Consider the following 13284-nt stretch of genomic DNA (forward strand, 5'->3'; position numbering starts at 1 on the left):
TTTTGGAAAACTCTAAAGTTAATTTATTATATGATGGTAAAGCTTTAAAGGAAAAATCCTTCCATCCTAGTCTATCCAAAAGGATCATCATTCTCTCAAAAATATTCAACTTAACTAGAGAGGGAGCATCCAAAAACTTATATGAAACTTGCTCTCTTGAAGCAAAGCTAAGGAATCGATTGCTCTCTTCATGAGAGTAGAGATCATAAGGAGCCCCACAAGTTATCATTAAGCTTGGTTCTTTTTTATGAGAGCTTGAGACTATTTCTTTGCCCTTTTCCTTTCTTGTTCTTTTCTTGGAGCCATTATTAACCTACGATGTTGGTTGAATAAAGATTAGAGAGTAAAGATTTTGAAGTTTTAGAAGAAAAGTTGAGATTTTTTGTAGAGAAAGAAAGTAAAATGAGGAGAGAGAAAATAAGAGATGGTGTCAATGGAGGAAGGTGATATTAGAGAGAGAAAAGAACATATTTATATGTGAGGGTTAGGGTTTTGGGAGGTTTATTTTTTAATTGTAATTAGGAATCTTTTTGTTGTTTCTCGTGGGACATGAACAACTTTTGAGTCTTAATACATTTTAGATTAAAGTTGTTTTACTTTTTTTTATGAAGGTCCATGTATCTCTCGAGAGCACGAGTCAGATTGCTTAGACATGCATCAAATGAGGAACCAAAAGCTGAAAAACATCTATAAATTCCTCGATGTAGTCTTTTAACTTGTTAGAGAAAATAGAAAGCATACATCTTTGAAATGTTGCTGGAGTGAAGGCATCCTCCTAAACACAAAATTTCCAAAAAACATGTAAAAATTATTTTTTCTTGATCTTCAGGTGCAATGGGTACCTGATAATATCCTAAAAGACTATAAAAAAAATAAAATTCATGTCCTGCTAAACGCTCTAGTATTTTATCAATAAAAGGAAGAGGAATACGATCCTTCTTTGTTGCCGCGTTTAACTTTATTTAATCATACACATTCTCTACCCCGTTGTCATTCTTATGGGGACTAATTCTCCTTTTTTATTCTTAACAATTGTTGTGCTTGACTTTTTAAGCACTACATGTACAAGGCTTACCTAATTACTATCACCTATAGGGTATAGAATACCCTCATCCAATAACTTCTGAATTTTCTTTTTTACAACTTCTTTCATGTTAGGATTAAGTCGTCATTGTGTATCTCTAACCGCTTTAGAATTGTCTTCTAAAATAATTTTATGCATAGACATTGTTGCACTAATCCCCTTAATGTTAGAAATTCCCCACCCAATAGCTTTTCAAAGCCTTCTCAATTCTCTAATAGTTGCTTCTTCATCTAAAGGAGAAAGATCGTAGGCTATAATTATTGGGTACGTATTCCTTTCTCCCAAGAAGACATGTTTGAGTGTGTTAGACAACTCCTTAAGCTCAGCTGTAGGTGGTTCATTAATAATTTCTGCTTCGATTCCAATGAGTGAATCTAAAGGTTCAATAGTGCTTTTATCAAGTAACACTAGAATAACTTCATCTAACTTATTATGTAAGTTTAAGACTTCTTTATCTAAATTTTCTTCATGCTTTTCAATGTTAATGCAACTTCTAACTTATCATTCTTATCTTGTAAATATGTTTCATAAACAAAATAATCCATGCAATCAACATATGAATATTCATCAATTGAAGTGCTAGGAGATATAGTTAGAGAATCAAACACTTTAAATTCTACAGTCTCTTCCAAGACTGTCATAGTCAGCTTCCCATTATGCACGTCAATAACTGTCTTAGTAGTTCCCATGAAAGATCTACCAATGAGTATTTTTTGCTCCTTATCCCTTGCTAATATATTTTTCATGTCAAGAACCACAAAGTCAGCAGAGATTATCAGTTTTCCTACTTGAATCAACAAATCTTCCACTGTGCCTCTTGGATACTTAATCGACCTATCAACCAGTTGTAGAGACATGGTAGTTGGCTTCAATTCTCCTAAGCCAAGTTGTGCATATGTTGAATATGGCATCAAATTGATGCTTACTCCTAAATCTAACATGGCTTTAGCAACCTTTTTATCTCCTATTGTAATATCGACGGTAAAGCTCCCAAGGTCTTTCATCTTAGGAGGTAATTATTGTTGGAGAACTGCACTTGTTGCTTCAGATACCATAACTTTTTCATTGTTCCCATATTTCCTCTTGTTGGAATTAAGTTCCTTAAAGAATTTAGCATAAGCTGGCATTTTCCTAAGCATATCCAACAAGAGCAAATTAATATCAACTTTAGAAAGCATATCAAAAATTTTAAAAAATTGCTTATCCTATTTGCTTTCTTTCAATTTGTTCAGGAATGGAATAGGAGACTTATAAGGTTTAGCTGTCTTATGAAACTCAAGTCCTAAAAATGCCTCATTGTCTTTCTCTTTCTGCCCATGATTGGGTTACTCTTCCGTCTTTTTGTAAACCTCCTTCAGTTATTTCTATATTAACTAGTACATCTTCTTTTGATATATCTGTGTAAGAAGAATCTTTCTCCATTAAATTTTCAATGTTATTATCAAATAACTCACCATCGTTAAGAACAGTGATTGCTTTAGCTTGCACAGGTTGACTTGGCAATTTTTGTTTCTTATTTTCTTGTACAACGTCAGCAATTTGTATAATTTGAATTTCTAATCGCTTCATTGAAACTTCTATGGAATCAGTTTTCTTCTCATTCCTCTCCATTCTATCATGAATAGCTGTCATAAAAGATTTTAGTGTTTCCTCCAAACTTGGTTTTCTTTGAGGGGCTTGTCTTTGATTAGGGAATGAAGGGTTTTGATTCCTTAGGTATTGAGGCTCTTGATTCTGATACTTGGGCTGGTTTTGGTTTCTCCGTATTTATGGTGGGTTATGATCATTATTTCTCTAGAAATATTTTGGATGATTCCTCCATCCTGGATTATAAATGTTGGAGTATGGATTATTCCTAGGTTGCCTAGGCTGATTGGATTCCATCAAATTAACATGTTCATAATCATCTTCTGTATAAGTCTTATAAGATGAACAAACGTTAGCACCATGACAATAAACACCACATATACCACATACCTTATTGCTTTGTACATTCTTGGTTGAAGCAAGTATCCTAACTTTTTTAGTTAATTCAACTATTTGTATAATCGTCTCATTATTAGACACAAACTCATTCACCCATACTCTTTTTGTTCTCACATTCTTTTGTTGTGAATTGACTCCTAAAATCTCAAAAATATCATAAATATCATTAGTAGTTTTTTCTAACATAGCACATCTAGCTGCATTATCAACTATACATTGATATTGTTGTGTTAGACCATCATATAATGATTGGTTGGTCATAGGAAGTGAGTATCCATGGTATGGGCATTGTAGTAAAAGTGATTTTAAGCGATCCCATGCTTTACGAAAGGATTTTGTATCCTTTTGATAAAAGTTGAAAATTTTAGTCCTTAATTCTTTGGTCTTTTTTTATGTGAGTAAAATTTACTCATAAATTTTTTATAAGCTTCATCCCAAGTTCTCAAAGAATTAGGAGGCAAGGTCATTAACCATGCCTTTGCTTTATCTTTTAATGAGTAAGGAAAACATCTCATCCTTAATGGGTGTTCATTGAGTCTAGATAATGGAAACGTATAAACTATAACATAGAACTCTCATAAATATTAATACATCATCACTAGGCATACCATATAATGACGGAAGCATATTAAAATGGATGTTCTTTAGTTTATAATTTATAGATGCATCACCTAAAACTATGCATGAAGAAGTGTTACCAATTATAGGACGAGCATAGTCTTTCATAGCCATTTGCCTTTGAGCTGCAACTTCTCTTTAGTCATTACCCATTATCTCGATTTCTCCTTCAAACCCTTGTTATAGCTTTTCTTTAAATTCTTCTTCTCTTGGAGGTATAAATTCACTCTCTACTTCTTGGTCTCCTTCTGTCTTTTTAACAGCTGATCTCAAGTTGTAGGGATTCTGAGTTGATGAATCACCTGATCTTGTTTTTCTGCTAGGCATACAAAATTAAAGGAAAGATTTTAGATTTAAAAACTTAAACACATAATTTAAAGATAAAACATAAATAAATAATATGCAACACATAAAAACACAAGAAATAAAACTCGATAATTAATCAGTATAATATTGACACAATTCCCTCGCAACGACGCCAACTGTGTCTAAATTAGAACTCGCAAGTGTACAAACCGAATGATAGTTCGGGCAAGTTCACCACGAGATCGATCTCATAAGGAATTATAGAGCATATATTATAAAGATCAATTATCACACAAAATACTAAAAATAAATCTAAACGCTCTAAGCGAATATTTTGAGAATGATCTTAAGTTTTATAAAAAAAATTAAATAACCAGAAAATAAATATACAACTAGAATGATTAATGTGATGGTGATGTGCCTTTTTCTCTAAGTCACTCAAATTAATGATACAACTTAGGTTTCTTATACCAACATAGATTAAAGTAAAGATGATGTTTTTAATACTTTTAACCTAAATATTTTCATAACTAATATTACTGCTAAATTGACATGATGGTCAACTAATAATAATAGATGAAACTAATGCATATATGAAGGTAAAGAAATCATTCAATAAACTCATAATATATAAGGTTCATACATAAGCAAAAAGTCAAACTAAACACTTACAGAACTTAGTCTGAATTACTTAATCCAATGATCATTGTAATTAAAAGAAAGACATAAGATATATAAAATAGAAAATTAAAACTCTCTCAAAATACAAAGGCCCTTCAATGAACGAAGAAGATTGATCCTCTCTCTCCGCGTCTTTAAAAAGATTCTTTGATTCTTGAAAGAATAATGCAACAAAACTAGCTAGAAGTAGAATACGATGAATTATAGAAATTACTGCAGAGAAAATAGTAGTGGCAGACTCTCCTTGTTTTAATTAACCTCTACTTCTAATAAAGATCCCTTTTTAGAGTTCTTCTCTCAGCACATAATTACTATAGTTATTTTTTACTGTCCTAAATAAAGGAAAAGCTTAAAGATAATTATCCATTAATTACATAATAACTACTTAATTCCTCCTTCTTGGGCCTTAATGAATTCAGCTAGGCCCAAGCTATTGATAGCCCACGTGTCTGATTTCCAAGCCGCAGTCCATTAAAAGTTCATTAGTGCGTTTTTAGCTTAAATTCTCCTCTTTGGCGATTATTTCCTAAATTTAGACAAGAAAACTAAAGTGAGATAAAAATACATATTTTCACCATATTATATATAGAAATATACCATTAAAGCTCTAAAATACCCTAAATATCTATATACAATTTGGACCGATCATTCACATATTTAATTGATTTTAACGTACAATCTTCTGAATTGATTTTAACTCAATTCCATTTTATTTTATATTTCTTTCAGTAAAAACTTGCATTATAATTTTTTTAAATGTATTATTGATAGTTTAACTTTTGTTTAGGAACTAAAAGTCTTACTGCATTTTATAACTAAAATTGTATTTATAAATACAGGATAACTTCTGTAAAATAATAACCTTAAAGCTAAAAGAAAGTATGAACTAAACATGACATTAATTGGTCAATAAATTAGTTACTTATATAATTAGAAATTATTAAATTAATTAAAATAAAATAAAATAAATTACTAATTATTTCTATTAAGATTAATAAAATATTCAATTAAAGTAATTATATATGAAATTGCAACAGAATTAGGTTAGAATTAAATTAATTATAAATTAATTCTAAAATTATTTTAGTGCTTTAATTCTCCTCTCTTCTTCATATTTTTACATGTATTATAGATAATCATTGTAAGTATATATTTGTGTTAGAGATTAATTTACTTATATTTTGTATGAAACATATTAACAGTTTAGTCAAATTGTCTCAAATTAGGCTTAGAACAACTTTAATAGTTCATGTTATCATTGAAAGAAATAAAAGATCATGCTCTGTCGGGAAAACTATTTGGAAGTGGATTAGTTTTAAGCTTATACTAAATTTAAAATTATTTTATATTTGTAATTAACAGTTTAAAGAATTATCAGTTGGGGGATGTAGCTCAAATGGTAGAGCGCTCGCTTTGCATGCGAGAGGCACGGGGTTCGATCCCCCGCATCTCCAGCCAATTCTTTTGCATATTAGTCATTTTAAATTTCATATTTAGATGATAGTCTTGCTATGTCTAATTATCTTTTTATTATGTTAATGGGTTGGAATTCGGCTGCCCATTTGTTGGCGCAACAGGCCATGGGGTCTTCCAGTTTTCTTTAGCGAATTTGATACGGCTTGTTTCTCTTGGTTGTATCTTTTTCTCTTATCAATAATGATATGATTTCTACTTTGCAAAAAAAAAAAAAAAAAAAAAATTATAAGAAAATGAAAAAAATCTCAAACTGAGAAAAAGATAATGAAACCAGAAATACTATATTTTTAATATATTTTGTATTTTTATTACAATACTAAAAGAAATACTTTCATTCAACACAAACAAATATCCGGAAGAATGAGCTCAGCACAATAAAGGGGAACTTCCGCTACAAGAATTATACAATCTTCTTGAAAGGAAGCCCATTTAGCTAATTCATGAGGAACAGTGTCGCGACTACGAAAAACATAATTAAATGAAATATCAGTAAAAGAAGTTCTAGCATGGTTGATATCATCAACAATAATCTGAAAAGGTCCCAACTGCACATGAGAATTCGGCAGCTTATGAACGACGAGAAGAGAATCTGACTCAACTATGCTACTACGGAAGCCACAGTCCAACGCACATTCCATCCCCCACAGAATTGATAAACCTTCAGCATGCTCTACATCCAAGCACAAGCCAAGTGGTTTCTCAGAATATAACATACCCTCACCTGTGTCATTGCGAAGCACTGCATCACAATTGAGTTTATATCGACTAGCAAGTGGTGGACATCAATCCTGGGGAGATACCATAGAGGGAGCATCCAATGTAGTTGTATGCAAACCACGAGCTTCCTGATAGTTTCGCAGCATTTGAACACCAACAGCTACAACTTCAATTTGGCTACTCCACTGTTTTCCATGCACTCTTGCATTTCTTTCTCCCCAAATGCTCCACGCAGAAGTCACAAAAGACTCCATTTGTTGGATTGTTAACTACTAATTTAAATAGAGAATCCACTCTATAAAATCATAAACTGGAATACTGTCACTACGTAGCCCTAATGGAGACAGAAACTATATTGCACGAGTGTTTCACTTGACTCATTACAGAAACAACATGTATTAGTAACCTGGACACCACGTTGCATTAGATTCTCAAAACAAGGGAGGGCACCAGATAACATTCTCCAAGTAAAATGCTTTATCTTCGGAGGAAGGGCCAGCTTTAATTAGGTCCACAGGACGGGGAGCTAACAGAGATATACACATGTGAGTTATGAAGAGATAAAAAGTATCCCGATTTCACCTCATATCTAACAATTCTAATTAATGGCCAGAATAGTTCTTCCTTCGGCAATCGGTGACTAATAGGAATTTTATCAACTTTAGACGCTTCAGGTGGCAGCAATAGAGGATTCCAGCACTTTGAATTTTCATCAATTAGGACATGCACAGTAATATCAGAAAAAGAGGGACTTACAACCAAAGGTCTTTTTGTCGGCAGGGTCGGAATCCAATTATCCTCCCATATATTGATAGACATACCATTGTCCACTCTCCAACAAATCCCTTTTATCCAGAACTGACTTCCCCTCTATAATGCTGCGCTGTACATAGCTACAATTTGCTGAGATTTTAGCCTTCATAAAAGCACAACGAAGAAAATATTTAGCCTTCAAAACATTGGCACAAAGTGAATGCTGACCTTCAATAAGCCTCCAGAACAAGGCGAAGTTAAAAAAGATAAAGAAACATGTTAAACTTTTTTTCTAAATCGTGTTTATTCACGGAGGTCTACAATACTACATGAAACTGGATGCATAATATAATGAAACTGGGTGCATGGACAAATTGCTAATTGATTCTGGAATCAGGGCCATATAGCCGATACAGGAGCAGCCCATGTCAATATCCAGTCAAGATTTGTTCGTACCAGGCCCACCAATCACTCTTTAGATTCTTGGGAAAATTACACCCACTGCGCTCGTTTCTAAAATCTCTTCTTTTTTACTTCCGTTTCTTTTCTTTTACATTTATATTTTTTTTTTTACTTTTTTACGCTTACTTTTTTTCTCACTTCATTTATTATGTTGAGCCAATTTGTTTTGTTTTTCTTTCTCTTACTAGCAATAGTTGGATAATAAAAATGCTCCTCAAGATATTGGACATCCAAATTTGTCATTTTTTATTGTCTCATATACAATAGAATGGATGTTTGTTCCTCCTCACGCACTCTATTAAGCCTACATATAACACCTACTTAAATGTACATAATTAGTTTAATTATATTGCTTAATTAGTAACTGGTTTTTAATTAATTAATGGATGTTAAATTTTTCTTAGTTTTTCATTTATTTTAATTTTATATCCATCTTTTTATTCTTTTATTTTTGAATTTTTTTTATAAATAAATAATTTTGTTGATGGATATAGTTAGAATTGTAATTGAACTAAACCAAACCGAACTTCAATGAGCTCGAACTCAGCTCTGTTTAATTTGGGAAAGGGTCGAACTCTTATATTCAAACTCCAACTCAACTTGTTTTAAAATTACTGAATTTCCGAGTAGTTAGAATTCAGTTTTTAAATAACTTATTATTGTGCTAAACGAGCTAAATTCGAGCTCTGCTCGTTTAAGTAGTTATATAATAAAAAAAATTAAACTTGAGATTGAGTTCAAATTTGTAAAGCTTTCTTTAATATTAATTGTCATCTTTACTTAATAATATATTAATATATTATATAGGTAATATACATATATAATATTTTTAATATATATTAGTATTATATTATATTATCATAATACAGATATCCTATGAATAATCCAAATAAATTAATTATACAAATTATTATCATAATTCATTACTAACTATATTTAAAATAATTTTTTAATAACACAAAATTATATATTCCACTTTTATTAATGTTACTAAATTTAATATTAAGTGTTTAAAATTATTCTTTAAAAATAAAATGCAACACATTAGAATAAAATAGTTTAAGAGAAATATAACAACTCGAATATAATTAATAAATAGTAAATTAGCATGTTTAAACATATTTTAAAACATTTAACATTATAAAAATACTAAATTACTAAAATTCTCCTAAAAAATAATATTAAAATTCATATTATTACAATAAAAAATAAGAATCAAACCATATTCAATATATATATCTCCATAGAGGCAACCGTAAATAATCTACTTTCTTTCTTCATTCATTGGAAGATCAACCAAACATAAACCATACACATCTTAATATCAACTAAATATCAATCAAACATCACAAAAAAATAATTCAAAATAACTGGTTCTACAACATAAAAAACACTTATTTAGTTTTCTTTTTCTTTAGTTTGTACAACGTGTTGTTTTGGATTAATTTCTCTTTTTCTATAAAAAAACCACTGACAAACTTGTCAATGCAACCTACTGTTCTATATTAACCTGAATAGGTATAATTTTTATTTTTATTTATTTTAAGATAGATAAGGTTTATATTGGGTTTGACATTGTATTGATTTTCCGATCGATGAAGAATCGTCTTTAATTTCTTTAGTTGAAGTTTTATTTTTTCTTCTAGATCTCAATTTTTTTTTTTTCTGATCTCTCATTTTAGTTCTTTTTGTCTTTTGAAATTTTTTAATCTTCATGATTTTGCTCTCTATAAGAAGTTAATTGTATCAAATTTTTTACGTACAAAAAATTATTTTGGTCTATATATTAAAGTCCGATGATTCTTGGGCTATATTATGGTTCAATTATAATTCTTTTATATTAATTTATGATTTATTTTTATAATTAAATGACTTCGTTGATATTTGGTCAATATTTGGTTGTTTTTAATTGATTTTTTCTTGAACTGTTATTTACCTGTTGAAGACGATCCAAAATATTAGAAATTAATTTTTTATTGAAAAAGAATATTTTTCAATTCTTTTAACTGTTATTCACGTGTTGAAAAAAATTTAAAATATTAGAAAAATTATTTTCTCAGTGTTTAAATTGACATTGTTTTGTACTTGATTATGGTTGTTTTATTTGTTTTGTTAATGTGGAAAACAATTAAAGATATAAAAGAAATATTGAAGTCACAATTGCAACTAAAAATTGACCTGCATAAATTTTCATGCTATTGACATCAAAAAATAAAACAGTGACTATAGATAATTTATAAAATAATATAAGTTAATTTTATAATTAATTGAAAAAAGCTAATCATGAAGAAAGTAATAAAAAATGTACTAAGGTATTAGTTTTTATTTTTATATTTTAAGATATTTATTACTTTAAGATATAGAAAAATTTATTTTTAAAAAATATAAAAATCTTAATAATTTATGATATAATTTTTATTTAATTTAAATTGTGAAGGTAAATGAGTGTAAAATAATTTATAAATTAAAATCTAAAAAATAATAAAATAGTGATAAAGGAAAAAGAAATGATTAGTTACTGCAAATGCTTTCATGCCTTTCAAGAATCCAAAAATATGTGTCATCATTGTTTCATAATTTATATATTAATTTCAAAAAATAATTATTTAAAATTGTCATTAATATTGATTAATTAGTTGATGTGAAATATATATTTTTGAAAAAAATAAAAAGAGAAATTATTTTCATACAAGAATGACCCTAAAGTAAAAACAAAGTAATTATTTACAAAATTCAAATATAAATATTCACTAATCATGTCTCATTTCTATGATTATATTGCTATTACATGTAAAGAGCTTTGCAAGGAAGGTGTCCATCAGAAAGACCCTGTCTTGATATTGAAAAAGAAGAACAACGTATTTTTACAAGTACTTTCATCTAAAAAAGGGAATTTTTGTGAGATTGTTTTTCTTGAGGTAAAAATGTTATGAGTGCTGTAAAAAGGAGTATTTTTATAAAGAACCATAGATTCTTCTTTTCTTCTTCGGCTCGCTCGTCAATGTTTTTTTTGTTTGTCTTTCGAGCGGTGGCCGAAGATTAACTCTGCTGAAGCCAGTTCACAAACTCTTTGAAATTAATTTAAGAAATATCCATAATTATTAATTAATATTAATCAAACTGAACCCGAGTTATATATATATATATATATATATATATATATATATATATATATATATATTAATTTGTAAGATTTAATTTTTTGATACATGTATTTAATTTTTAACATATAAAATTTTTATTTTGACATTTGTATTTATTTTTGACACATGAGATTCAAGCCGATGGGTAATTATATAGTTTTTCTATTAATTTATTAATTCATTAGTTGCATTTCCAATTAAATATGGATTCTAGTCCTAAAAAATATAATATTAATTATATTTTAATATTATATTAATTTCTAAGACCTAAAATATTTTTGACACGTGTTCTTAATTTTTTACACATAAAATTTTTATTTTGATATGTGTACTTATTTTTGACACATGAAATTCAAATTGATGTCTATTAATTTATTTGATTAATAAGTTAGATTCCTAATTAATACTGACTATAATCCTAAAAAATACAATATTAAATTAAATTTTAATATTATATTAAATAATAAATAGTTTTCTAATCAGATAATGATATTAATTCTATCCTAAAAAATAGCAGTATTCTAATTAAATAATAATTCTAATTCTAGAAAATAATATCTAAAATAATATTTTTAATATTATATTTAATAATAAATTTTTAATTCAAAAAATAACAATGTGAATTATATTGATAGTATTAATTCATATAATACTAGAATTAATTAATAAGTATTTTTAAAATATTTTTATATTATTGTACTAATAAAATTTTAAAATTTTAAGAAAATTAAAAAAATTAAAAATAGTTAGTTTGTTATTATTTTTAAAATATTATTAATTAATATTAAATACTAAAATTTTATTAAATTGTATATATCAACTTAATTTTATAATCAAAATAATAATAGTGGCGTGCAATGCATGAGTAAACGAATAATTTGAATAATTTGATAAGCTGATGTCAAACTCTAGAATAATTGGTTCGAATTAGATTACTAACGATTTTGAGGTTAAAATAAGACTACAACTATTGTATGAAATGTATGACTTGAACTTGTAATATTACTAGAGTATATATGAACCTTATTTACTAAATAAATTTTAAATATATAAATTAATGTGATCTTGCACTAATATACAGTATACAATTTTTTTTCAACATAAGTTATTAAATACAATTAATATAAATATCTATATAAATTATTTGCTTATTATATATATGATATCATATTTAAAAGATTTAATTTTATATAAATATTTATATCATGTATATATTAATACTTATATACTTTTTTAATTAATATAATTAAATAATTGATACTTTAAATTTTTTAAAGTATTTTACTTAAATTCAGTTATGCTAGACTCAAAAAAAAAAAAAATTAAACTCATTAACTTAGCTTGAATTCTAATTTAGATTTAAATTTAAATTTTTTAAACTTTAGCTCGAGCTCGTGTAAGACCGAACTCGAGCTTAAATTCATCCAAATTAAACTTGATTATAGTCGTCTATACTCCTAGTAGAGACCATCTATAAATGAAAATTATTTAAAATTGGTTTAGAATGAGATGGGCCTAGGTTTCCTTACCATTCTAATATTCACCATGCATGCCAAAATGGTATGATACTGCAGAAAGTGGTTTAATGCATCCGTCGCCTCTGTATTTACCATTTAAATTTTAAAAGAACCACTTAAACGCCTGTATTTATTTATATTGTAACTCAAGCTCCTTTGTGCACAGTTGGCAGAACCTGTAGATACACACATATTCAAGCGAGTAATAGGTAAAAGAGAACATATGCTATGTGGAAAAGAATTTAGAATATATATTTTTTTAGGATAAGTATAAAAAGGTACCATATGGTTTTAATGTTTTACAATTTAGAATATGTGATTTCTTTTAGACAAGAAGAAGTATGTAATTACAGATTGTGATTAAAAAAAAAATCTCATCGTTAAAAAGTCTTGATTTGTAATAATTCAGCCATATTTCTGATCAGCCATCATTATCAGGTTTCCCGTATTTGATAAAATCAGTTTAAAGCTTAAAAATTTCTAATTCTATTATTTGATTGTTAAATTATAGTTTAAGAAGTCATTGATTCAATGAGATCGA

The 13284-nt window shown here is 28.0% G+C and overlaps 1 protein-coding gene and 2 non-coding genes across 3 annotated transcripts; 2 read left to right on the forward strand and 1 right to left on the reverse strand.

The window, feature by feature from the left end:
* Positions 1 to 1539: 1539 nt before the first annotated feature.
* Positions 1540 to 2088, reverse strand: LOC125370278. Its single transcript, XM_048375284.1, has one exon. It carries the CDS (start codon positions 2086 to 2088, stop codon positions 1540 to 1542), a length of 549 nt encoding a protein of 182 aa, XP_048231241.1.
* A 1252-nt stretch (positions 2089 to 3340) lies between these two features.
* LOC112536119 lies at positions 3341 to 3448 on the forward strand. The gene has a single exon (XR_003080183.1). It is a non-coding gene; the product is annotated as a small nucleolar RNA R71 (small nucleolar RNA).
* Positions 3449 to 6056: 2608 nt separating this feature from the next.
* On the forward strand, positions 6057 to 6129 carry TRNAA-UGC. Its single transcript has one exon. It is a non-coding gene; the product is annotated as a tRNA-Ala (tRNA).
* Positions 6130 to 13284: the final 7155 nt, after the last annotated feature.

This window comes from Ricinus communis, chromosome 6 (genome assembly GCF_019578655.1).
Source record: "Ricinus communis isolate WT05 ecotype wild-type chromosome 6, ASM1957865v1, whole genome shotgun sequence".
NCBI lineage: Eukaryota > Viridiplantae > Streptophyta > Magnoliopsida > Malpighiales > Euphorbiaceae > Ricinus > Ricinus communis.